This window comes from Mauremys mutica, chromosome 13, assembly GCF_020497125.1.
Source record: "Mauremys mutica isolate MM-2020 ecotype Southern chromosome 13, ASM2049712v1, whole genome shotgun sequence".
Taxonomy (NCBI): domain Eukaryota; kingdom Metazoa; phylum Chordata; order Testudines; family Geoemydidae; genus Mauremys; species Mauremys mutica.
Genome location: NC_059084.1, coordinates 46451415 through 46476315, shown reverse-complemented (window position 1 = coordinate 46476315; position 24901 = coordinate 46451415). Strand labels below are relative to the sequence as shown.

At 64.2% G+C, this 24901-nt stretch overlaps 2 protein-coding genes across 2 annotated transcripts; one reads left to right on the top strand and one right to left on the bottom strand.

Moving 5' to 3' along the window:
* Positions 1-2908: 2908 nt before the first annotated feature.
* On the top strand, positions 2909-15364 carry CPNE6 (copine 6). The gene is given in 19 exon segments (XM_044986619.1): positions 2909-3000; positions 3495-3532; positions 5759-5918; positions 6271-6453; positions 7798-7872; positions 8424-8498; positions 8740-8823; positions 9010-9099; positions 9252-9350; positions 9670-9756; positions 11050-11109; positions 11209-11342; positions 11750-11784; positions 11787-11803; positions 11893-11944; positions 12294-12427; positions 12508-12741; positions 14707-14857; positions 14973-15364. Coding segments are annotated over 16 exon segments (1632 nt in total). The 5' UTR covers positions 2909-3000; positions 3495-3532; positions 5759-5765; the 3' UTR covers positions 14827-14857; positions 14973-15364.
* Positions 15365-20115: 4751 nt separating this feature from the next.
* Positions 20116-23083, bottom strand: NRL (neural retina leucine zipper). The gene is made up of 3 exons (XM_044986318.1): positions 22954-23083; positions 21453-21847; positions 20116-20766 (listed from the first exon to the last, which is right to left on the bottom strand). Exons 2-3 carry the CDS (start codon positions 21840-21842, stop codon positions 20434-20436), a joined length of 723 nt encoding a protein of 240 aa, XP_044842253.1. The 5' UTR covers positions 21843-21847; positions 22954-23083; the 3' UTR covers positions 20116-20433.
* Positions 23084-24901: the final 1818 nt, after the last annotated feature.

Genomic DNA, 24901 nt, shown 5'->3' with positions numbered 1-24901 from the left:
GGAGGAGGCAGAGGAGGAGGGAGGGTAGAAGAGGGGAAGGAGGAGGGTGAGGAGGAGGGAGGGTAGAAGGGGGAAGGAGGAGGGTGAGGAGGAGGGAGGGTAGAAGAGGGGAAGGAGGAGGCAGAGAAGGAGGGAGGGTGGAAGAGGGGAAGGAGGAGGGTGAGGAGGAGGGAGGGTAGAAGAGGGGAAGGAGGAGGGTGAGGAGCAGGGAGGGTAGAAGAGGGGAAGGAGGAGGGTGAGGAGGAGGGAGGGTAGAAGAGGGGAAGGAGGAGGCAGAGAAGGAGGGAGGGTAGAAGAGGGGAAGGAGGAGGGTGAGGAGGAGGGAGGGTAGAAGAGGGGAAGGAGGAGGGTGAGGAGGAGGGAGGGTAGAAGAGGGGAAGGAGGAGGGCAGAGAAGGAGGGAGGGTAGAAGAGGGGAAGGAGGAGGGTGAGGAGGAGGGAGGGTAGAAGAGGGGAAGGAGGAGGGTGAGAAGGAGGGAGGGTAGAAGAGGGGAAGGAGGAGGGTGAGGTGGAGGGAGGGTAGAAGAGGGGAAGGAGGAGGCAGAGAAGGAGGGAGGGTGGAAGAGGGGAAGGAGGAGGCAGAGAAGGAGGGAGGGTAGAAGAGGGGAAGGAGGAGGGTGAGAAGGAGGGAGGGTAGAAGAGGGGAAGGAGGAGGGTGAGGAGGAGGGAGGGTAGAAGAGGGGAAGGAGGAGGCAGAGAAGGAGGGAGGGTGGAAGAGGGGAAGGAGGAGGCAGAGAAGGAGGGAGGGTAGAAGAGGGGAAGGAGGAGGGTGAGGAGGAGGGAGGGTAGAAGAGGGGAAGGAGGAGGGTGAGGAGGAGGGAGGGTAGAAGAGGGGAAGGAGGAGGGTGAGGAGGAGGGAGGGTAGAAGAGGGGAAGGAGGAGGGCGAGGAGGAGGGAGGGTAGAAGAGGGGAAGGAGGAGGAGGAGAAGGAGGGAGGGTAGAAGGGGGAAGGAGGAGGGTGAGGAGGAGGGAGGGTAGAAGAGGGGAAGGAGGAGGGTGAGAAGGAGGGAGGGTAGAAGAGGGGAAGGAGGAGGGTGAGGTGGAGGGAGGGTAGAAGAGGGGAAGGAGGAGGCAGAGAAGGAGGGAGGGTGGAAGAGGGGAAGGAGGAGGCAGAGAAGGAGGGAGGGTAGAAGAGGGGACGGAGGAGGGTGAGGAGGAGGGAGGTAGAAGAGGGGAAGGAGGAGGGTGAGAAGGAGGGAGGGTAGAAGAGGGGAAGGAGGAGGGCAGAGAAGGAGGAGGGTGGAAGAGGGGAAGGAGGAGGGCGCAGAGAAGGAGGGAGGGTAGAAGAGGGGACGGAGGAGGGTGAGGAGGAGGGAGGGTAGAAGAGGGGAAGGAGGAGGGTGAGAAGGAGGGAGGGTAGAAGAGGGGAAGGAGGAGGGCAGAGAAGGAGGGAGGGTGGAAGAGGGGAAGGAGGAGGGTAGAGAAGGAGGGAGGGTAGAAGAGGGGACGGAGGAGGGTGAGAAGTAGGGAGGGTAGAAGAGGGGAAGGAGGAGGGTGAGAAGGAGGGAGGGTAGAAGAGGGGAAGGAGGAGGGTGAGGAGGAGGGAGGGTAGAAGAGGGGAAGGAGCAGGGTGAGGAGGAGGGAGAGTAGAAGAGGGGAAGGAGGAGGGTGAGGAGGAGGGAGAGTAGAAGAGGGGAAGGAGGATGGAGAGGAGGAGGGAGGTTAGAAGAGGGGAAGGAGGAGGGTGAGGAGGAGGGAGGGTAGAAGGGGGAACGCGGAGGGTGAGAAGGAGGAGGGTAGAAGAGGGGAAGGAGGAGGGTGAGGAGGAGGGAGGGTGGAAGAGGGGAAGGAGGAGGGTGAGAAGGAGGGAGGGTAGAAGGGGGAAGGAGGAGGGTGAGAAGGAGGGAGGGTAGAAGAGGGGAAGGAGGAGGGTGAGGAGGAGGGAGGGTAGAAGAGGGGAAGGAGGAGGGTGAGGAGGAGGGAGGGTAGAAGAGGGGAAGGAGGAGCGTGAGGAGGAGGGAGGGGTAGAAGAGGGGAAGGAGGAGGTGAGGAGGAGGGAGGGTAGAAGAGGGGAAGGAGGAGGGTGAGAAGGAGGGAGGGTAGAAGAGGGGAAGGAGGAGGGTGAGGAGGAGGGAGGGTAGAAGAGGGGAAGGAGGAGGGTGAGGAGGAGGGAGGGTAGAAGAGGGGAAGGAGGAGGGTGAGGAGGAGGGAGGGTAGAAGAGGGGAAGGAGGAGGGTGAGGAGGAGGGAGGGTAGAAGAGGGGAAGGAGGAGGGTGAGGAGGAGGGAGGGTAGAAGAGGGGAAGGAGGAGGGTGAGAAGGAGGGAGGGTAGAAGAGGGGAAGGAGGAGGGTGAGGAGGAGGGAGGGTAGAAGAGGCGAAGGAGGAGGGTGAGGAGGAGGGAGGGTGGAAGAGGGGAAGGAGGAGGGTGAGGAGGAGGGAGGGTAGAAGAGGGGAAGGAGGAGGGTGAGGAGGAGGGAGGGTAGAAGAGGGGAAGGAGGAGGGTGAGGAGGAGGGAGGGTAGAAGAGGGGAAGGAGGGGGTGAGGAGGAGGGAGGGTGGAAGAGGGGAAGGAGGAGGGTGAGAAGGAGGGAGGGTAGAAGCGGGGAAGGAGGAGGGTGAGGAGGAGGGAGGGTGGAAGAGGGGAAGGAGGAGGGTGAGGAGGAGGGAGGGTGGAAGAGGGGAAGGAGGAGGGTGAGGAGGAGGGAGGGTGGAAGAGGGGAAGGAGGAGGGTGAGGAGGAGGGAGGGTGGAAGAGGGGAAGGAGGAGGGTGAGAAGGAGGGAGGGTGGAAGAGGGGAAGGAGGAGGGAGAGAAGGAGGGAGGGTAGAAGAGGGGACGGAGGGGGGTGGAAGGAGGGAGTGAAGCAGGAAGACAGGCGGAGAGGCAGAGTGTGCCAAGATCAGCGAAGGAGACATCGCTAAGCCCAGGAGCCAGGGAGTGAAGCACCAGAGAGGAGGAGCGGGGAAGGAGGGAGCGTGGCAGGGGCGGAGGAGGAGGAGCGGGGACGCCGGGGGGAGAGGCCGCAGGAGGAGGCAGCCAGGCCGCTGTCCGCACCTCCGCCCAGGTACGTGCCGCGTTCCCATCTTCCGCCCCGCCCGGCGCCCCGCAGACCTTAACCCCACCCCGCGTCTGCAGCCTCCTCTGTGTGTGTGTGTGTGTGTGTGTGTGTGTGTGTCCGTCCGGACACAGCATCGTTTGCGTGTGTCCTTGTGGGGGGGGGGGGGGTCCCTAGGGTGTTATGTGCGTGTGTCTATGCTGCGCATGTCCAACCCTACACTGTGTGTGTTTGTGTGTGTGTGTCCCTACACTGGGTGTTGTATATGTGTGTTCTTGTTGTGAGTCTGTGTCCCTACACTGGGTGTTGTTTCTTTGTGTGTCCACATCCATACACGGGGTCATAGATTTGTGCGTGTATGTCCTTGTTATATGTGTGTCCGTTCCTGTGCTGGGTGTTGTGGTGTGTGAGTGTGTGTGTGTGTCCCTGCCCTGAGTGTTGTACATTGCAAGGCACAAGGACACACCCACAGGACTCCACTCAAGTCTAATTCCTGCTTCCAGGCCACAGCTGGGGGATGGAGGAGCCAACACATCCCTGGGTGAGATGGGCCCATGTGTCACTGGGTGCATGTTGTGTGGCCCTGTTGTGTGATGCTGCTGTACCTGTGTGTTGTGTATTAGTGTTGCACCAGTGTGTTGAGTCTCAGTGTTGTGTCTGCATGTTGTGTCTCAATGGTGTGTGTCCTGGTTGCATGTCAGTTTTGTGTCTTGAGGTTGTGTGTCCCAGTTGCGTGTCAGTGATGTACTGATGTGTTGTGTCTCAACATCGTGTGTCCCGGTTGTGTGTCAGTGTTGTGTCTGTGTGTGTTGCGTTGGTGTTGTGTGCCCCGGTTGTTTCTCTATGTGCTCTAAGCATGCCTTGTTTGTTGTCTTGTTTGTGGTTAGCCCTGGTTGTGTTACAACTGCCAAACCCTCTCCCCGCACCCTCCTCCCAACACACTGGGATCCCATTATCCCCAGATTCACCCCGCAACCCCCAACCCAGGGAAAGGTTAAAAATAATCAAAGTGAGAATTATGCTTCTCCATTTCCACGGTGATCCCAGCCCCAGATTTTCTGCCCCGTTGTGTTATTTTAACACAACTTCTGTGCCCTGGGGGAGGATTTGGGGAGGGGCTCTGGGTTTTGTGGGGGCAGGAAAAGTGAGGCTGGCGGATCTGAACCCCAAGTCACTGGTGGGTGAATTGAGAAGTTTGTTGTGTTGGGGTGATGCACAATGGGAGGGGGGGAGTTTACACACACACACACATACACACGGGTGGGGCAGCAACACAACATTGAATAATGGTGGGGGAAGGGTCTGTGGAGTGCTGCATAATGCACACACCTGACACACAAGAGAGAGGAAGCAACGCAACACCAATATCGCTCAGATACACACCCACCCACAACCCAACCCTCTACACACACACACACAACCCAACACTCTACACACACACACACCAACACTCTACACACACACACAACCCAACACTCTAGACACACACACACACACACACCAACACCCTACACACACACACACACAACCCAACACTCTACACACCCACCCACACACATACACCAACACTCTTCACACACACACCCCAACACCCTACACACACACACAACCCAACACTCTAGACACACACACACACACACCAACAACTTACACACACACACAAACCAACACTCTACACACACACACAACCCAACACTGTACACACACACACACACAACCCAACACAGTACACACACACACACACACACACCAACACTCTTAACACACACACACACCAACACTCTTCACACACACACACCCCAACACTCTACACACACACACACCAATACCCTACACACACACACACAACCCAACACTCTAGACACACACACACGCCCACACGCTACCCACACACACACACAACCCAACACTCTACACACTCACACACACACACACCAACACTATTCACACACACCCCAACACTCTACACACACACACACCAACACCCTACACACACACACACAACCCAACACTCTACACACACACACACACCAACACTATTCACACACACACCCCAACACTCTACACACACACACACACACACACACACCCTCACACCACACCCACACACACACACACAACCCAACACCCCCCCCCAAACACACACTCACTCACTCACTCTCTCTACACACACAGCCAGTGCCCCTCACTCCCCACCCACAGCCCCCTGCTGGCCCAGCCCTGCGCTCCGCCCCCCCATGGCACATGGATTGTCTGAGCCAACCTGAGTCATGTCCCAGCCCTGAGCCAAGGCACCGCAGGGCCATAAATCATCCAACTGGTGCTGATGGGGCAGAAACGTCTCGGGAACTGGGCATCACCTGGGCTTCCCTCCCCCCCCCCCCCCCAGCCCTGCCGGTGCCCCTCACTCCCGACCCGCAGCCCCTGCCAGCCCAGCCTTGGGCTCCCCACCCCACTCACCCCATCCCTGCCCCCTCGCTCTCAATCACACCCAGTGCTGTGATTTAAATCTCTCTCCTCCAGGGAGATGCTTTTGCTGTCTTGCTATCCACCCAACCCCCCCACCCTCCATTCACCTCCTCACCCAGCCACCCACAACTTCATCCATCCACCCACCCAAACCCCCCCTCCACCCCTCCATCCACCTCTAACCCCATCCATCCATCCAAACACTTATCCACAGCCACTGTCTATCCTTCCCTCCCCCTCACAAGCTGCACAAGCTGTCTAGCCCTATGAGCATCTCCCACCCATCTCTCCCTTCCAGACCCACCATGTCGGAGGTGGACAAGTCCCAGCCAGTGGCCCTGGGGGCCTCGCGGGTCGAGCTCCGGGTCTCATGCTGGAACCTCCTGGACCGGGACACCCTGACCAACCCGGACCCCTGCGTGGTGCTGAAACAGCTCAGTGAGGGGCAGCGGACTGAGGTATGGGGGTCACAAGGGGTGAATGGGGATCCCGTCCACAAGTCTCCCGATCATCCCCTGCCCCAGGAGCCCTCCTCCCACACACACCCCTTGGGCTGCCCCCACAGTCCCCCATTCTCACTCAGGGGAAATTGGGGGACCCCCATGGTGCCCCTCAGTTTCTGAGCTGTGTCCCTCTCCCCCACTTCTCTCTGCTCTGGGCTTCCACCTCTTGGCCCCCCAAACTCTCTCCCCCAGGTAGGCATGTGGCCCGCGTAAGCCCCTGTCCCATCATCCCCCAAACGGGTGCTCCCTTTCCTCAGAGCCCCGTCTTCCTGCTCAATCTCCTCCTGAACCCTGTCCCCACCCCCAGGTGGGGCGCTCAGAGATCATGTGCTGCAGCCTGAACCCCGTCTTCTCCCACGTCTTCCCACTGGACTACTTCTTCGAGGAGATGCAGACGCTGTGCTTCGAAGTCTATGACGCCAACGGCGCTGAGGCTGCGGAGTTCCAGGATGACGCTTTCCTGGGGGAGGCTGAGTGCTCACTGGGCCAGGTGGGAATATGGGGTAAACCCCCAGATAACCCTAACCCTAAACCTAACCCTGGGGACATGGGATATACCCCCAATAACCCTAACCCTAACCCTGGGGATGTGGGGTAAACCCCCAGATAACCCTAACCCTAAACCTAACCCTGGGGACATGGGATATACCCCCAATAACCCTAACCCTAACCCTGGGGATGTGGGGTAAACCCCCAGATAACCCTAACCCTAAACCTAACCCTGAGGACACAGAGTAAACTCCCAATAACCCTAAACCTAACCCTGGGGACATGGGATATACCCCCAATAACCCTAACCCTAACCCTGGGGATGTGGGGTAAACCCCCAGATAACCCTAACCCTAAACCTAACCCTGGGGACATGGGATATACCCCCAATAACCCTAACCCTAACCCTGGGGACGTGGGGTAAACCCCCAGATAACCCTAACCCTAAACCTAACCCTGAGGACACAGAGTAAACCCCCAATAACCCTAAACCTAACCCTGGGGACATGGGATATACCCCCAATAACCCTAAGCCTAACCCTGGGGATGTGGGGTAAACCCCCAGATAACCCTAACCCTAAACCTAACCCTGGGGACATGGGATATACCCCCAATAACCCTAACCCTAACCCTGGGGACATGGGGTAAACCCCCAGATAACCCTAACCCTAAACCTAACCCTGGGGACATGGGATATACCCCCAATAACCCTAACCCTAACCCTGGGGACGTGGGGTAAACCCCCAGATAACCCTAACCCTAAACCTAACCCTGGGGACATGGGATATACCCCCAATAACCCTAACCCTAACCCTGGGGATGTGGGGTAAACCCCCAGATAACCCTAACCCTAAACCTAACCCTGGGGACATGGGATATACCCCCAATAACCCTAAACCTAACCCTGGGGATGTGGGCTATACCCCCAGCTAACCCTAACATTAAACCTAACCCTGAGGACGTGGGGTAAACCCCCAGATAACCTATCCCTAACCCTAGCCCTGGGACAGGTGGGGACATGGGCTATACCCCTTGATAACCTTCACCCTGGGACAGGAGGGGATGTGAGAGACCCTGATAACCATAACCGCTAGTTGAGGTGGCTTATGCCCCTGCTCACCATAACCCAACACTAACCCCGAACCCTGGGACACATGGTGATCTCTGCCACACATCGAACCTTAGCCCCAGCCCCTCCGTATGGGGCCCCCACGTTAACCTCTCACCTAACCCTAACCCCCCCCAACCCCAGCCAACCGGTGCCGCAGCCCCTCGATCCTGCTCTCCACTCTTCTCGCGCTGTACCCCCGCGCGCGCCTGACCTCTCCTCTCTCCCCCATGGCAGATCGTATCCCAGACCCAGGTCACCAAACCACTGCTACTCAAGACTGGGAAGACTGCAGGAAAATCCACCATCACGGTAGGAGGGCTACTGGGCGGGGATGAGACCCCCCCCAAAGAGAGCTGGAGAGAAGCGAACTCGTGGGGCGGAGGGGAAGGGGGCTAGGAGCCAGGACTCCTGGGTTCTCTCCCAGGCTCTGGGAGGGGAGTGGGGTTTGGTGGGGGGGGGGAGCCAGGACTCCTGGGTTCTCTCCCAGGGTCTGGGTGGGGAGTGGGGTTTGGTGGGCTAGAGCGGGGGGGGGGGGGAGCCAGGACTCCTGGGTTCTCTCCCAGGCTCTGGGAGGGGAGTGGGGTTTGGTGGGGGGGGGGGGGAGCCAGGACTCCTGGGTTCTCTCCCAGGCTCTGGGAGGGGAGTGGGGTTTGGTGGGGGGGGCAGGACTCCTGGGTTCTCTCCCAGGCTCTGGGAGGGGAGCGGGGTTTGGTGGGTAGGTAGAACAGAGTCAGTGTGTGGTTAGTGAGAGGTGGGACTAGTCCAGCAGGGGCTTGTGTATCGGCCTAACAAGGTTCTCCAGGCTCTGCCCATGGGTGTCTGGTGTCTCTCGGTGGGTCCATCCATGTCTCCCCCACCAGATCGAAGCAGAAAAGGTCACTAGTACCAACGACTTTGTGCAGCTTGAGTTCCGGGCTCAGAAGTTGGACAACAAGGTAAGAGAGCGAGTTTCCCTTCCCCTGCCCAGAGAACCCAGGAGTCCTGGCTCCCAGCCCCCCTCCCCCCTGCTCCAACCCACCAGAACCCACTGCCCTCCCAGAGCTGGGGAGAGAACCCAGGAGTCCTGGCTCCCAGCCCCCCCTGCTCCAACCCACCAGCCCCCACTCCCCTCCCAGAGCCAGCCTGGAACCCAGGCGTCCTGGGGCGGATTCTCTCTCTCTCCCTCCCTCGCTGTAGGATCTCTTCAGCAAGTCTGACCCTTTCCTGGAAATCTACAAGGTGAACAGCAACAACACGGAGCAGCTGGTGATGAGGACGGAGGTGAGGGGCTGGGGCGAGGGGAAGGTTGGGGGCTGGCAGGGAGGTTGTCTGGAAGCAGTGGGGGGGGGGTAGGGTGGGAGAGGGGGTGAAGGGAGGGGGCAGGGATGGTGCCAGGTGGGGAATGGGGCAGCAGGGCGGAGTGGGCGGCCGGTAGTGACCCATATTCACCCCACTGCTCCCCCACAGGTGATAAATAACAACCTCAGCCCCAGCTGGGAACCCTTCCGCATCTCCCTCCACTCGCTCTGCAGCTGCGACCCAGACAAGACCATACGGGTGAGTGCCTGGACACCTGGGTTCTCTCTCCAGCTCTGGGAGGGGAGCAGGGTCCAGTGGTTAGAGCAGGGGGCCTGGGAGCCAGGACTCCTGGGTTCTATCCTGGCTCTGGGGGTCTCTCACATTATCACTCCCTCTCTCTTTTCTCCCAGTGTGTTGTTTACGACTATAACTCCAGTGGGAAACACGATTACATTGGTGAATTCACGACAACCTTCCGTGAAATGCAGGACGTTTCCTCAGGGAAAGAGGTACGGAGGGCGGGGTTGGGAGCCAGGACTCCTGGGTTCTCTACTTGATTCTGAGAGGGGCGTGGGGTCTGGTGGGTTAGAGCGGGGGGAGGGGCCTGGGAGCCAGGACTCCTGGGTTCTCTCCCAGCTCTGGGAGGGGAGTGGGGTCTAGTGGTTAGAGCAGGGGAGTCTGGGAGCCAGGACTCCTGGGTTCCATCCCCAGCTCTGGTAAGGGAGTGGAGTTGAGTGGGTTATGGGGGATTGGGTCTGGGACTCCTGGGTTCTCTCCCCAGCACTGGAGCTGACACCCCCCCAACACACTTTCCCTATCACTGGGCAGATGGAGTTTGAGTGCATCAACCCAAAGTACCAGGAGAAGAAGAAACACTACACCAACTCCGGCACGGTGGTTCTGACCCAGTGCAAGGTGAGTGGGGGGGGGTGTGAAAGGGGGCAGGGCTAAAGGGTGGTTCTGCAGGCAGTGCCTGGGGCACGGGACTCCTGGGTCCAATTCATTGCTTTACCGCAGACTCGCCATGCAACCTTGTCAAGCCACCAAGTACTTCCACACCTTCATCAATAAATAATTGACTCTGTTTTATGATAACGGTGGCCCTCCTCATCATTTTAGCTAATTATTGTTCTGCACTAATGATTTGTCTGTATGATTAACAGCTGGTGAGTTTTTACCTTTCTACTTCAATTCATTTGCATTATTATCACTGAGCACCAGGCGACAGCGAGAGTGGTTATCGGTGGCTTGCTGGATGTATCTCGCGGGGTCCCGCACGGGTCAGGCCTGGGTCCGGTCCTAGTCAATATCGTCGTTAACGACTTGGCTAATGGAGTGGTGAGGAGGCTTAGGAAATGTGCGGATGCCAGCGCTTTGGCGGGCAGGCTTAGCAATCAGAAATGAGCTTGACTAAGTGGAGAATTGGGCTGAACCCAACAGGATGAAATTCAAGGAAGGCGAGTGCAAAGTACTTCCCTCGGGAAGGAGACCGCAGAAGGCAAAGTGGGGGAGGCGCTGGCGGTTCGGGCGGCTCACAGAGTGACGCTGAGCCAAGCTCGTGCCGCAGTTATGAGAAAGGCGTATGAACAGGAGGGTGGCGCGTCAGGCAGGGGAGATAATTATCTCATTCTGCTTGGCGCTGATGGGGCCTCAGCAGGACATTGTGTCCAATTCTGGGCGTCCCATTTCAGGGGAGACGTAGACACATTGGAGAGAGTCCAGAGCGGAGCAGCAAACAGTGATCAAAGGTTTAGAAAAACCTGACCTAAGAAGGAAGGTTAAAAGCAACTGGGCACGTCTGGCTACGGAAGGGTGAGGTGGGAACCCGCCGACAGTCTTCCAATGGGCGAAGGGCCGTGGTGAGGAGGACGGGGATCCGTGGATGGTGGGACCGGATGTCCCGGGGCGTGTCCCGCAGCGAGGGAGAGCGAGGCTGGACATTAGGAGAAACTCCCGAACTCTCGGGGGGGTTGAGCATCCGAGGGAGGTTGGGGAGGCCCCAGCGTTGGAGGTTTGGAAGACCCGGTTGGACAAAGACCCATCAGGCCTGGGCTCAGGTTACGTGGTCCTGCCTCAGCACCGGGGGGCTGGACTTGGTCAGGTCCCTTCCACCCGACATTGCCACGGCTCTGCGATAAACGGCTCGTTATCGCTCGTTGTTAATGCCTCACTGATTGCCGCTGATATTATTTCACCCTCTCCGGGCAGGTGGAGAAGGTTCACACGTTTCTGGATTACATCATGGGCGGTCTGCAGATCTACTTCACGGTGAGGTGGCTGGGCCCAGTGGCGGGGCAGGGAGAGGCTCGGATTGGGGCGTGCACCCCCCCATCTAACCCCGGGGGGCGCTGCCCCCGTCCCCTGCAGGTGGCGATTGACTTCACGGCTTCCAACGGCGACCCGCGCAGCGAGCACTCCCTGCATTTCATCAACCCCAAGGAACCCAACGAATACCTCAAAGCGCTGTCAGCCGTGGGCGAGATCTGCCAGGACTACGACAGGTAACAGCCCCCCTAGGGCAGAGACCCTGTGCTGCCATCCCGGATCCATCCCATCCCGGGCTCTCCCCGCCCGCCCCCAACCGCAAATCACCCACCATGCATTGCCCCAGAATCCCGCTCGTACAGACCACCCTAGCCCGCCTCTACCACAAGAGTCCTGCTCTCCCAAGCAACCCACCATCCTTTGCAGCAGCAAATTACCCACAGTCCTTTGCCCTGGAGCCCTGTGGTCGCAAATCACCCACAGTCCTTTACAATGGGGTCTCGCTATCTCAAGTTATGCCCCCGGGGCGGGGAGGTACCAGTGTCCTGGGGCTGAGAGCCCTGCACTGCCATCCCGGACTCCTGGGTCCCATTTGCTGTTCAGGGCTCATTGGCTTGACCTCCGCCATCTCTCTCTCTTCCAGTGACAAAAAGTTTCCGGCCTTTGGATTTGGGGCACGGATCCCCCAAACTACGAGGTACATTTCGGGAAGCTGGGGGTGGGGGAGTAGGTTGTGGGGGGGACGTGTTTGCCCTTTCTCTGAGTCCGCGTCTCCTTCTTTCCCAGGTCTCCCATGATTTCGCCATCAACTTCGACCCAGACAACCCGGAGTGTGAATGTAGGAGAATCTCTCTCTTCGTTAGCGAGTGTCATTCGTTAACCTAGGCAATGCTCAACAGACCCCTGACTGAGATGAGCCCAGGAGAACCCTGGAGTCCTGGCTCCCAGCCCCCCTCTGCTCTAACCACCAGACCCCACTCCCCTCCCCGAGCCAGGGACAGAACCCAGGAGTCCTGGCTCCCAGCTTCCCTCTGCTCTAACCACCAGCCCCCACTCCCCTCCCAGAGCCGGGGACAGAACCCAGGAGTCCTGGCTCCCAGCCTTCCCCTGCTCCAACCACTAGACCCCACTCCCCTCCCTGATCCAGGAAGAGAACCCAGGAGTCCTGAACATCTCTCCCCCTGCAGGGATCTCGGGGGTGATCGAGGCCTACAAGCGGTGCCTGCCCCAGATCCAGCTCTACGGCCCCACCAACCTGGCCCCCATCATCAACCGGGTGCTGGCGCCCGCCAGCGAGGAAGAGGGCAGCGGGCCCCCCATGGTGAGGGGGAAGGGCAGAGGGGGAGGCGGCCGCAGGGGGAGTTTGGGCTCCCCGAGCACTGACGTCCCCGTTCCCCCCAGCGGTACCGGGTGCTGCTGGTGCTGACGGACGGGGTGCTGAGCGATATGCCGGCCACGCGGGAAGCCATCGCCCGAGCCTCGCGCCTGCCCGTCTCCATCATCATTGTGGGGGTGGGGAACACCGACTTCTCCGACATGCGGGCGCTGGACGAGGAGGACGGGACCCAGGAGTCCGGGGGGGAGCGGGCCGTCCGCGACATCGTCCAGTTCGTGCCCTTCCGCGAGTTCAAGAAGGTGAGTGGGCGGGGGAGCGGGGTGTGTCCCCCTCCGTCTGCCTCCGCCGCGCTCCCTCCATCCGCCCTCCTCCATCCGGCTCCGCCGCGCTCCCTCCGTCCGTCCTCCTCCGTCTGCCTCCGCCGCGCTTCCTCCATCCGTCCTCCTCCGTCGGCCTCCGCCGCGCTCCCTCCATCCGTCCTCCTCCGTCTGCCTCCGCCGCGCTCCCTCCGTCCGCCCTCCTCCGTCGGCCTCCGCCGCGCTCTCTCCGTCCGTCCTCCTCCGTCGGCCTCCGCCGCGCTCCCTCCGTCCACCCTCCTCCAGGCGCCTCCGCCGCGCTCCCTCCGTCCGCCCTCCTCCATCGGCCTCCGCCGCGCTCCCTCCGTCCACCCTCCTCCAGCCGCCCCCGCCGCGCTCCCTCCGTCCGCCCTCCTCCGTCTGCCTCCGCCGCGCTCCCTCCGTCCGTCCTCCTCTGTCTGCCTCCGCCGCGCTCTCTCCGTCCGTCCTCCTCCGTCGGCCTCCGCCGCGCTCCCTCCATCCGCCCTCCTCCGTCCGCCCCCGCCGCGCTCTCTCCGTCCGTCCTCCTCCGTCGGCCTCCACCGCGCTCCCTCCATCCGCCCTCCTCCGTCCACCTCCGCCGCGCTCTCTCTCCGTCTCCGTCCTCCTCCGTCGGCCTCCGCCGCGCTCCCTCCGTCCGTCCTCCTCCGTCTGCCTCCGCCGCGCTCCCTCCGTCTGCCCTCCTCCATCCGCCTCCGTCGCGTTCCCTCCGTCCGCCCTCCTCCGTCCGCCCCCGCCGCGCTCCCTCCGTCCATCCTCCTCCGTCCGCCTCCCCCGCGCTCTCTCCGTCCGCCCTCCTCCGTCCGCCCCCGCCGCGCTCTCTCCGTCCGCCCTCCTCCATCTGCCTCCGTCGCGCTCCCTCCGTCCGCCCTCCTCCGTCCGCCCCCGCCGCGCTCCCTCCGTCCGTCGGCCTCCGCCGCGCTCTCTCCGTCCGTCCTCCTCCGTCGGCCTCCGCCGCGCTCCCTCCCTCCGCCCTCCTCCGTCCGCCCCCGCCGCGCTCTCTCCGTCCGCCCTCCTCCATCCGCCTCCGTCGCGCTCCCTCCGTCCGCCCTCCTCCGTCCGGCTCCGCCGCGCTCCCTCCGTCCGCCCTCCTCCGTCCGGCTCCGCCGCGCTCCCTCCGTCCGTCCTCCTCCGTCCGGCTCCGCCGCGCTCCCTCCGTCCGTCCTCCTCCGTCCGCCTCCGCCACGCTCCCTCCGTCCGCCCTCCTCCGTCCGCCCTCCTCCGTCGGCCTCCGCCGCGCTCCCTCCGTCCGCCCTCCTCCGTCCGCCTCCACCGCGCTCCCTCCGTCCGCCCTCCTCCGTCCGGCTCCGCCGCGCTCCCTCCGTCCGTCCTCCTCCGTCCGGCTCGGCCGCGCTCTCTCCGTCCGCCCTCCTCCGTCTGCCCCCGCCGCGCTCCCTCCGTCCGCCCTCCTCCGTCTGCCCCCGCCGCGCTCCCTCCGTCCGCCCTCCTCCGTCCGGCTCGGCCGCGCTCTCTCCGTCCGCCCTCCTCCGTCGGCCTCCGCTGCGCTCCCTCCGTCCGCCCTCCTCCGTCGGCCTCCGCCGCGCTCCCTCCGTCCGCCCTCCTCCATCCGCCTCCGTCGCGCTCCCTCTGTCCGCCCTCCTCCGTCCACCTCCGCCGCGCTCTCTCCGTCCGCCCTCCTCCGTCTGCCCCCGCCGCGCTCCCTCCGTCCGCCCTCCTCCGTCGGCCTCCGCCGCGCTCCCTCCCTCCGCCCTCCTCCATCCGCCTCCGCCGCGCTCCCTCCCTCCGCCCTCCTCCATCCGCCTCCGCCGCGCTCCCTCCCTCCGCCCTCCTCCGTCCGCCCCCGCCGCGCTCCCTCCGTCTGCCCTCCTCCGTCGGCCTCCGCCGCGCTCCCTCTGTCCGCCCTCCTCCGTCCGCCTCCGCCGCGCTCCCTCCGTCCGGCTCTGCCTCACCGCCTCCGTCTCTCCGCAGGCGCCGCCGGCAGCGCTGGCCAGGTGCGTGCTGGCTGAGGTCCCCAACCAGGTGGTGGAGTTTTACGGCAGCCGCGGCATCGGCCCAGGCCCCGGCCCCCGAACCTCCCAGCCCCAGTGAGAGCCCCACAGCCTGAGCCATGGCCCCTCAGGTAAGCGCCCCCTCTCCCCAGGGCCGGGGCAGGGGCCGCGGCTCTTTGCCAATAACCTCTCTCTCCTCCTTCCTGCCTTTCTCCTTCCCTCCGTCCTGCCCCATCTCTCCCCCAGGTGCCTCTGTCCTTTACCTCTGCCAACCTCCGGCCCGTTCTCCTGGACCTGCACCCCCCGCCCGGGGCTCTGAGGACCGACGCAGGGTGAGGGGCTCCCAGCCCCATGCTGCCCTCCCCTGACTGAGGGCGAAGGCTGGACCTGACCCCCCACCACCACCGCCCCCAGGGGCCCCGTTGTTCTCAGGCCTCTGGCTTCATACATGGGGTGACTCCTCCAATCCTGCACCCAGATCCCCCTGTCCCACCCCAATTGCACCTAATCTTGACCCCCCCACCCCAATCGCCCCACACCCTGGTCCTCCCACATCCCACACTGCCCCTCCCTCCCCCAGTGGCGACCCCCATCCTGCCCCCAGAGCAATGTCTCCCAGACCCCTCAATAAAGCCACCTCCATGGACACCCCATTCTCTGCCTGGGGCATTCATTGCTGGGGGACCGTGCTCAGTGGGGCTGGGAGGGGGCAGGGACTGGACTGGAGACCACAGCGCTGTGGGGCGGGAGGCGCTGTGCTGGGGGGAGTGGGGCTGGGGGGCAGCTTAGTTACATGGGGGGCTGGGCGTATAGAGGGCACAGGGAGGGAGGGAGGGGTGGGGAAGGGGATAGATGGAGGGATGGATAGATGGATGGCTGGAGGAAGGGGTGGGGGACGGACGGATGGATGGATGGTGGAAGAGGGGGACGGATGGATGGATGGAAGAAGGGGTGAGGGATGGATGGATGGATGGATGGAAGAAGGGATGTGGGATGGATGGACGGATGGATGGAGGAAGGGATGTGGGATGGCTGGATGGATGGATGGCGGAAGAGGGGGATGGATGGATGGATGGAGGAAGGGATGTGGGATGGCTGGCTGGATGGATGGAGGAAGGGGTGGGGGGTGGCTGGATGGATGGATGGAAGAAGGGGTGAGGGATGGATGGATGGATGGATGGATGGAAGAAGGGGTGAGGGATGGATGGATGGAGGAAGGGATGTGGGATGGATGGATGGCTGGAGGAAAGGATGTGGGATGGATGGACGGATGGATGGAGGAAGGGATGTGGGATGGCTGGATGGATGGATGGAGGAAGGGGTGGTGGGTGGCTGGATGGATGGATGGAAGAAGGGGTGAGGGATGGATGGATGGATGGAAGAAGGGGTGAGGGATGGATGGATGGAGGAAGGGATGTGGGATGGATGGATGGCTGGAGGAAAGGATGTGGGATGGATGGACGGATGGATGGAGGAAGGGATGTGGGATGGCTGGATGGATGGATGGCGGAAGAGGGGGACGGATGGATGGATGGAGGAAGGGATGTGGGATGGCTGGATGGATGGATGGAGGAAGGGGTGGGGGATGGCTGGATGGATGGATGGAAGAAGGGGTGAGGGATGGATGGATGGATGGAGGAAGGGATGTGGGATGGATGGATGGATGGAGGAAGGGATGTGGGATGGCTGGCTGGATGGATGGAGGAAGGGGTGGGGAATGGCTGGATGGATGGATGGAAGAAGGGGTGAGGGATGGATGGATGGAGGAAGGGATGTGGGATGGCTGGATGGATGGATGGAGGAAGGGGTGGGGGATGGCTGGATGGCTGGATGGAAGAAGGGGTGAGGGATGGATGGATGGATGGAGGAAGGGATGTGGGATGGATGGCTGGATGGATGGCTGGAGGAAAGGATGTGGGATGGATGGACGGATGGATGGAGGAAGGGGTGGGGGATGGATGGATGGATGGAGGAAGGGATGTGGGATGGATGGACGGATGGATGGAGGAAGGGATGTGGGATGGATGGACGGATGGATGGAGGAAGGGGTGGGAGATGGATGGATGGATGGATGGAAGAAGGGGTGAGGGATGGATGGATGGATGGAGGAAGGGATGTGGGATGGATGGCTGGATGGATGGCTGGAGGAAAGGATGTGGGATGGATGGACGGATGGATGGCTGGAGAAAGGGAGGGAGGCAGGGTTGGGGGTGAATGGAGGAAGGGAGGGAGGGGGACAGGGGGACGGACGGTGGTCGCTGTGTGGGCATCGGCCAGACCCTCCCAAGGCCCGAGCTGCGCCGTCCCTCCACCGACCTCCCCTCTGGATGCCCCTCAGCCCCCAACGAACGCCCCCGCGGCCCTTCCCCCAGCCCTGCGGGGGGCGCCCGGGGAGCGCTCTCCTGGGGCCACTGGGAGCTAAACCCCCACCCCAGGCCCCCGGGGAGGGGGGCAGCTCCGTGGACAAAGATTTGGGTGGGGGCCAATCAGCCGCCCGGGAGCCGCTGGGCCCGACAGCTACGGCTGAACAAAGAGCAGGCGAAGGGGGAATTTGATCCCCGGGTCTTGGTCCCAGCGTGGCCGGCAAAGCCGGGTCGGTCCCGTCTCAGCACGAGCCAGGGGCTGCCGCAGGCAAGTCACCGTGGGCCCAAGGGCAGATTGTGACCGGGGGGGGGACGGAACCGTGGGGGCCATTGACCGGGGGAGGTGGGGGGCAGCTGGAGATGGGCTGTTTGGGGGCAGGGAAGGGCCGTGGGCCGGCGAGCGGAGCTGAGCTGATCATGCGGCTCCCAGCTGGGGTGAGGATCCAGCTCTTGCTGCCTCGTCTTCTTGCAGGCCAGGGGCCACCGGGACCCGCCAGCCGGGGGGACAGTTTCTGCTCGGCGGCCGCACGGGCAACCGGAGCCAGGAACCAGCTCTGGCTTCCACAGCAACCCGGGCACAGAGCCAGCCGTGAGCTACGACCCCCTTGGCACCACAATGACTGCACCAGCCTTCAGCAGAGCTGGGGGGTGGGGAGCCCACGGCTGGGCTAGCAGGGGCTGCGGGTCGGGAGTGAGGGGCACCGGCAGGGCCGGGCGGGGGGCAGGGCTGGCCTAGCAGGGGCTGCAGGTCGGGAGTGAGGGGCACCGGCAGGGCTGGGGGGGTCAGGGCTGGGGTAGTGGGGGCTGCGGGTCGGGAGTGAGGGGCACCGGCCAGGCAGGGGGCTGCAGACCTTCAAGGGTTAACCCCGATCCATGCGGTAATTACAGGCTGTTGTGACTTCCCAGCAGCTGCTGGTTTTCTTGTCTCCTGGGGGGGGGGAGGAATTTCCTGCTGGGGGGGAGGCCGAGTCCAGCCCCCCACCCCCTCCCAGCTGGCAGAGAACAAGAGCGGCCCCTCACCGCGCAGCGGGAGCTCGGAGCAGGGGGGAGATGCGCTGCTCTGCGAGGGCTGGAGCCAGAGAGAGAACAGAACCCAGGAGTCCGGGCTCCCCGCCCCCCCTCTAACCACCAGCCCCCACTGCCCTCCCAGAACCAGGGACAGAACCCAGGAGTCCTGGCTCCCTGCCCCCCCCGCTCTAACCACCAGCCCCCACTGCCCTCCCAGAGCCAGGGACAGAACCCAGGAGTCCTGGCTCCCTCCCCCCCCCCGCTCTAACCACCAGCCCCCACTGCCCTCCCAGAGCCAGGGACAGAACCCAGGAGTCCTGGCTCCCCCCCCCCCGCTCTAACCACCAGCCCCCACTGCCCTCCCAGCGCTGGGAGCGGCGGTGCTAGGGAGAGGGCACCTGGGCTCTGGATCCCCCTTCTCGGCCCCTGGAACCAAGAGGCGGAGGGGCTAATTAGCATCTATTGGAGACCCTGGCTAATGAGCCGCGTGGCAGCTAGTGAGGGGGGGGACCTGGGGGGGGGCCAACTGTGCAAGTGTCTCCCCACCCGCCACCAGCCTCTGTTCTCCTCCCTGAACCGGGCAGAGAACCCAGGAGTCCGGGCTCCCAGCCCCCAGTCCTGGAGCTGGCATCTCCCTCCCGGAGAGGAGGCTGCGCAGGAGGGGGCGGGGCTGATAGTCCCAGGGGTGGGGCTTCCCTCGGCCACACCCCTTGCTAGGCTCCACCCACCCCACAAGAACTGCACACGCCGGGGCCGGCTGGGCTTTGGGTGATGTTTATTCTACAAAGACATTGGCAAGCTGGCCCCGCCCCTTGTGCCCAAGCTCCGCCCCGTGGGCGGGGCTACGCAGACAGCCCGCCCCTGGAGGGGATGGTAAGGGGGTAGCAGCACCCATGGGGCGGGCTGAAAAACGAGCCCCCCCCACACCAGCCAGGGCAGGGCCAAGCGCCCCCAGCGGGGGGGGGGCAGGGACCCCCCCCACACCCCACCCCTAGACTCCTGTGAGCACAGCCCCGCCTAGTGGGGATGGGTCACGGGGGGGGGTCACGGGGGCTGCCGCTGTGGGCACTTGGGGGTCCCGAGAGCCCTGAGGGGCTGATCGGCGGGTGCACCCCCTCTTGGGGTGCGGGGGATCCCTGGGGTTCAGTCGGCAGAGGCTGGGGGGTCTTTGGCTGCTGCACTACGAGCCTGGGGGGCAGGGCAGGGCTGAGGCCACCCCCAGTATTGGGGGGCAGGGGGGCCTGAAGGTCAATCCGCGGGGCCAGGAGGTACTTGGCTGCTGCACGGCAGCCTGGGGGCGGAGGTGTTGATAGTGGGGGGCAGGGCCTGTCCGGTGCACCCCCCCCCCCGCTCGGGTGCAGGGGGTGGCCAGCCCTGGGTGCAGGGGGTCACTCGGGGGCAGCTGGGGGGTGCTTGGCTGCTGGTGCTGTTTTTTGGGGTGCCGCATCGGTGGGCATGACCAGCATGCAACAGGGGAGGCCAGCCCCCCCCACCCCCCCCATTGCCACAGGGAGGGTCCCCCCCACCTACCCCACAGCACAATCCAGCCGAACATTGATCCGGCTCTAAAAAAATTCCCTCCCCCGAAGGGAAACCAGAGTCACCCCCAAACTCCCCCCGCAGGTCCCCGTCGCACTCCCCCTGGTGGCAAAAGGGGGTAACACCGCTGCGACTGCAGCGAGCCCGAGGCGTCATTGAGCCAGTGGGCTCCCCCTGCAGGCCAGAGGCGGAACGACACCCCCTAAATCCTTCCCGGAGCAGCGCCCCCTGCAGGCCAGAAGCGGAGGGACACCCCCGGAATCCTTCCCGAGCAGCGCCCCCTGCAGGCCAGGGGCGGAGGGACACCCCCTGAGTCCTTCTGGAGCAGCTCCCCCTGCAGGCCAGGGGCGGAGGGACACCCCCTGAGTCCTTCCTGGAGCAGCTCCCCCTGGAGGCCAGGGGCGGAGGGACATCCCCATAATCCTTCCTGGAGCAGCGCCCCCTGCAGGCCAGGGGTGGAAGGACACCCCCCTGAGTCCTTCCTGGAGCAGCGCCCCCTGGAGGCCAGGGGCGGAAGGACACCCCCTGAGTCCTTCCCGGAGCAGCTCCCCCTGCAGGCCAGGGGCGGAGGGACACCCCCTGAGTCCTTCCTGGAGCAGCTCCCCCTGCAGGCCAGGGGCAGAGGGACACCCCCTAAATCCTTCCTGGAGCAGCGCCCCCTGCAGGCCAGGGGCGGAAGGACACCCCCTGAGTCCTTCCCGGAGCAGCGCCCCCTGCAGGCCAGGGGCGGAAGGACACCCCCTGAGTCCTTCCCGGAGCAGCGCCCCCTGCTGCCCCCCCCAGTGCCCGGGGGCGGCTCAGAGGAAGAACTGGGCGGGCGAGGGGGGCTGGGGCAGCAGCTCCTCCCATCGGGCCTTGTAGAGGTCGCGCTCGCGGGCGAGCCGGGCCAGCTCCCCCCGCAGGGCGTCCAGCTCATGGGCCAGCTGGGACTTCTCGGCCTCCAGCAGGTGGCGCTGCTGCACCCGCTTGGAGCGGCAGGACTGGGCGTAGCCGCGGTTCTTCAGCGTGCGGCGCTTCTGCTTCAGCCGCAGCACCTCGTCCTTGCCGAAGCCCCGCAGGCGGCGGTTCAGCTCCCGCACCGACATGCCCACCAGCTGCTCGTCCGAGAAACGGTCCCGGAGGGGCGGGAGCTGGGGGCAGGAATGAGCGGGGATCAGCTCCCCAGGGACAGCGGGAGCCCCTCATGCCCCCATCCCCCCGGCCTGCCGGTGCCCCTCACTCCCGACCCACAGCCCCCGTCCCCCCGACCTGCCGGTGCCCCTCACTCCCGACCCGCAGCCCCTGCCCCCCCCGGCCCTGCCGGTGCCTCTCACTCCCGACCCGCAGCCCCCGTCCCCCCGGCCCTGCCGGTGCCCCTCACTCCCGACCCGCAGCCCCCGTCCCCCCGGCCCTGCCGGTGCCCCTCATTCCCGACCCGCAGCCCCCGTCCCCCCGGCCCTGCCAGTGCCCCTCACTCCCGACCCGCAGCCCCCATCCCCCCGGCCCTGCCGGTGCCCCTCACTCCCGACCCGCAGCCCCCGTCCCCCCGGCCCTGCCGGTGCCCCTCACTCCCGACCCGCAGCCCCCGTCCCCCCGGCCCTGCCTGTGCCCCTCACTCCCGACCCGCAGCCCCCGTCCCCCCGGCCCTGCCGGTGCCCCTCACTCCCGACCCGCAGCCCCCTAAGTGTGTGTGTCTCTCCCTCTTCCCCTCCCATCCCTTGCTCAGCCTGACCCCTCTCACCCCCACTCCCTGTCTACCTTTTCCCCCTGACCCTTTTCCCTCCGCCTCCCTCTCCTCCCCCTCCCCCACCCCTTTTCTCTCTGCCCCACAACTCACCTGCTGTTGCTGCTGGAGCGGCCCCCCGGGGCAGAAGCCCCCCTCGGCCGCCCCCCCCAGCAGGGCCTCCACCACCTCCTCTGGGCTGATCCCCAGCCCCTCCCCGCCCCCCGCCATCTGCTGGTGCAGCGCAGCCAGCCAGTACAGCTCCTCCAGCCCCGCCGTGGGGTCCCCTCCGGCCCCCAGCCCCACCTCGCGCAGCGGGGGGGAGGGCGGCACTGAGCTGCAGGGGGAGGGGCCCAGGGAGGCCCCGCCCATCGGGCCAGCCGGCTCACGTTTGACCTCAAACTTCAGCAGGTCAAAGTCGTTGAGATATTCCAGGGCCAGGGGGCTGGTGGGGAGCTCGGCCAGGGGCACCGACATCCTGAGTGGGGCAGCGCCGTGGGGCATGGGACCTGGAGGAGAGAAGTGAGACAGGTGAGGGGACTGGGGCTGATTGGGGAGCAGACCCACTCCACTCTATATGGACCAGAAGTGTCTAAGGACCAGGTATATGGACCGGCTGTGTCTAAGGACCAGGTATATGGACCGGCTGTGTCTAAGGACTGCCTTTCTACGTGGACCAGTTATATGGACCAGCTTTGTCCATGGGCCAGCTATACAGACCAACTTTCTAAACAGAACAGCTATATGGACCAGTTGTGTCTATGGACTGGCTTTCTTTGCAGACCAGTTTTGTCTATGGACCAGTTCTACAGACTAGCTTTCTGGTTTTATAAACCAGGTATATGGACCAGCTGTGCATATGGACTGGTATAAAGACCAGCTTTCTATACAGGCACCAGCTAAGTCTATGGACTGGCTATATGGACCAATTCTGTATATGGACCAGCTATATAGACAGCCAAGGAACCACCCAGGTATCAGGGCAAAGGGATGTCTCCAATATTGGGTCCTTGCTCTATACAGACCTGTCTCCTATAGACCAATGGCTGTATATGGACCAGCACTGTATATGGACTGGATTGATGTATGGTCCAATTCGGCTGGTTTCACACAGGCTTTGCATTATGGGGTCCCTTGATCTCTATGAGCTGCCTCTGTCTCACAGACCAATGGGTCTACATGGGCCATCTCTGTGTATATGGACCAGTTCTATGTAAGGACCAGACTATACAGACCACAGAGGGAGCTGAGCAAGAGAAAAGCAGCACGGGCCCCCCGGCCCCCTCAGAGCACAGCAGCTGCATACGGACCAGCCCAGGTACCACCCCCCTCCCCCGATTTCTCCCTCTCACACACGTTCCCCTCCCCTTCCTCTGCCCCTTCACACGCACCCCCCTTCTCCCCAGCTGTCTGTACGGCTCCCTGTCCCCCCACCCCCGCACCCCCCTCCATCTTCCCCACACCCCATCCCTCCCCCCCTCCCACCTCCTCCATCCCCCCCCCCGATGCCCCATCCCCCCACCTGTCCATCCCCCCTCTGTCCCCCCATCCCTGGATCCCCCCCCCCGGCTCGGGGCCCCTGAGCCCGGACGCCCAGACGCGCCCCCGCCCTCACCTGTCAGCGCCGCGCTCCGCCGCCAGGGGCCGCCCTGGGGAACCCAGCGCCCGGGACCTGCCCTGAGCCGCAGCGGAGTCCCGGACGCCGGGGTCCCATTTAAAGAACCCCGGGCGCTGAGCTCACTCGCATCTCATTAGCCGCTGGCCAATGGGGAGCCGCCTCATTAGCATACGGGGCGGGGGAGGGAATGAGGACGATCTGAGGGAGGGGGAGGGGTCCGGGGCTTCCCCCCACAGCGCCCCTCCCCCTCCTGGCTCCTGACCCCCAGCCGGGGGCGGGGGGGGGGTCTGGTCTGATTAGCCACGAATCCAATGACGTCATGGGGGGGTCCACGGGGCCTCTCACCGCCCCAGCCCCCAGATGCGCCCCTCCCCCGCCCCCCCTTTACCATCCCCCACAGGTGCTGGGCCCCCGCCCACAACTCCCCCCTCCCCCACACATCGCCCCCTTTCTGCCCCCCAGACTCCCAGCCCCACATCCCTGCCCCAGGACTCAGCCCCTCCCCCACATTCTCCCGCCCACTTCTGGCCCCATCTGCTCACACTGACACCCCACGAGCCTCTGCTTCCCGGCCCCATAACTCCCATAACTCCCTCCCAACAGACCCAGGCGGATCCTGGGGGCCCCTTCGAGCTGAGACCTTTATCTGGGCAGAGCCACGTCATCGCCGCATGGGGGGATCCAGGGGAGGCTGGGGGGCTTTACCCGGGGGGGTCAGTCTAGCGGGGGGGGGGAACGATTTCATCCGAGGGCCACTTCGGGGGTGCAAAACTGCCCGGAGGGCCGGGTGCCCCCCTCCCCCATGTGCCCCCTCCCACTTCCCGCCCCCTGACTGCCCCCCTCAGAGCCTCCGACCCATCCAGCCCCCCCTGCTCCCTGTCCCCTGACCACCCCCTCCCGGGACCCCTGCTCCTAACGGCCCCCCGGGACCCCACCAACTCTCCAAGCCCCCCACTCCCTGTCCCGACCACCCCCTCCCGGGACCCCTGCCCCTAATGGCCCCCCGGGACCCCACCCCGTCTCCAAGCCCCCCACTCCCTGTCCCCTGACCACCCCCACTCCAAACCCCCCTGCTCCCCATCCCTGGACCCCTATCCACCCCCCCACCCCCTGACAGGCCCTGGGACCCCACCCCCATCCAACCCCCCCCACTCCTTGTCCCCTGACCACCCCCTACCAGGACCCCCGCTCTGAACCGCCCCCTGGGACCCCCCCCTCTCCAACCCCCCCTACCCCTAGTCCCCTAACTGCCCCCCGGAACCCCACCCCCATCCAACCCCCCCTGTTCCCCGTCCCCTGACCCCTATTCACACCCCCGCCCCCTGACAGGCCCTGGGACCCCACACCTATCCAACCCCCCCTGTTCCCCATCCCCTGACCCCACAACCTCTGACCCATCCAACCGCCCCCTGCTCCCTATCTGCCCCCCGGAACCTCCCGCCCCTTATCCAATCCCCCCGGCCCCAGCCCCGGCCCCCTTACCATGCCGCTCAGAGCAGCACGTCTGGCAGCCGCGCTGCCAGGCCCAAGCCGGAGCCGGAGCCGGAGCCCCACGGCCCAGAGCGCTGCCCGCGCGCGGCCTGGCTGTGGGGCAGAGGCCGGGAGCTCAGGGGCCGGGCAGGACGGTGCCGCGGGCAGGAGTTTGGCCTCCTCTGCGCTAAGGGAGGAGAAATCCCGAGGGGGGCCCATTTCACACAGCTGACAGGAAGGGGAGAGTGACAGTCGGGGGAATGAAGCTGAGGGTTTGCAATGACCCAACCACCCCCAGCCATCCCCGTATTTACACCTGTGCCTGGATTCCCCCCCATGCAGCCGATGACGCGGGCCCACGACCCACGACCGCTTCTGCCCAAATACATGTGCTAGTCTCGAAGGCGCCCCAAGGGTCCTCGCTGGTTCTGCTGATACAGACTAACATGGCAACCCCCCCCCCGAAACCCCTCAG

Excerpts from the sequence above, each read along its gene's own strand:
- NRL (XM_044986318.1), bottom strand. The coding sequence starts at position 21,842 with ATGCCCCACGGCGCTGCCCCACTCAGGATGTCGGTGCCCCTGGCCGAG. Across the intron at positions 20,767-21,452 it reads CGCTCCAGCAGCAACAGCAG|CTCCCGCCCCTCCGGGACCG; the intron begins GTGAGTTGTGGG and ends TCCTGCCCCCAG.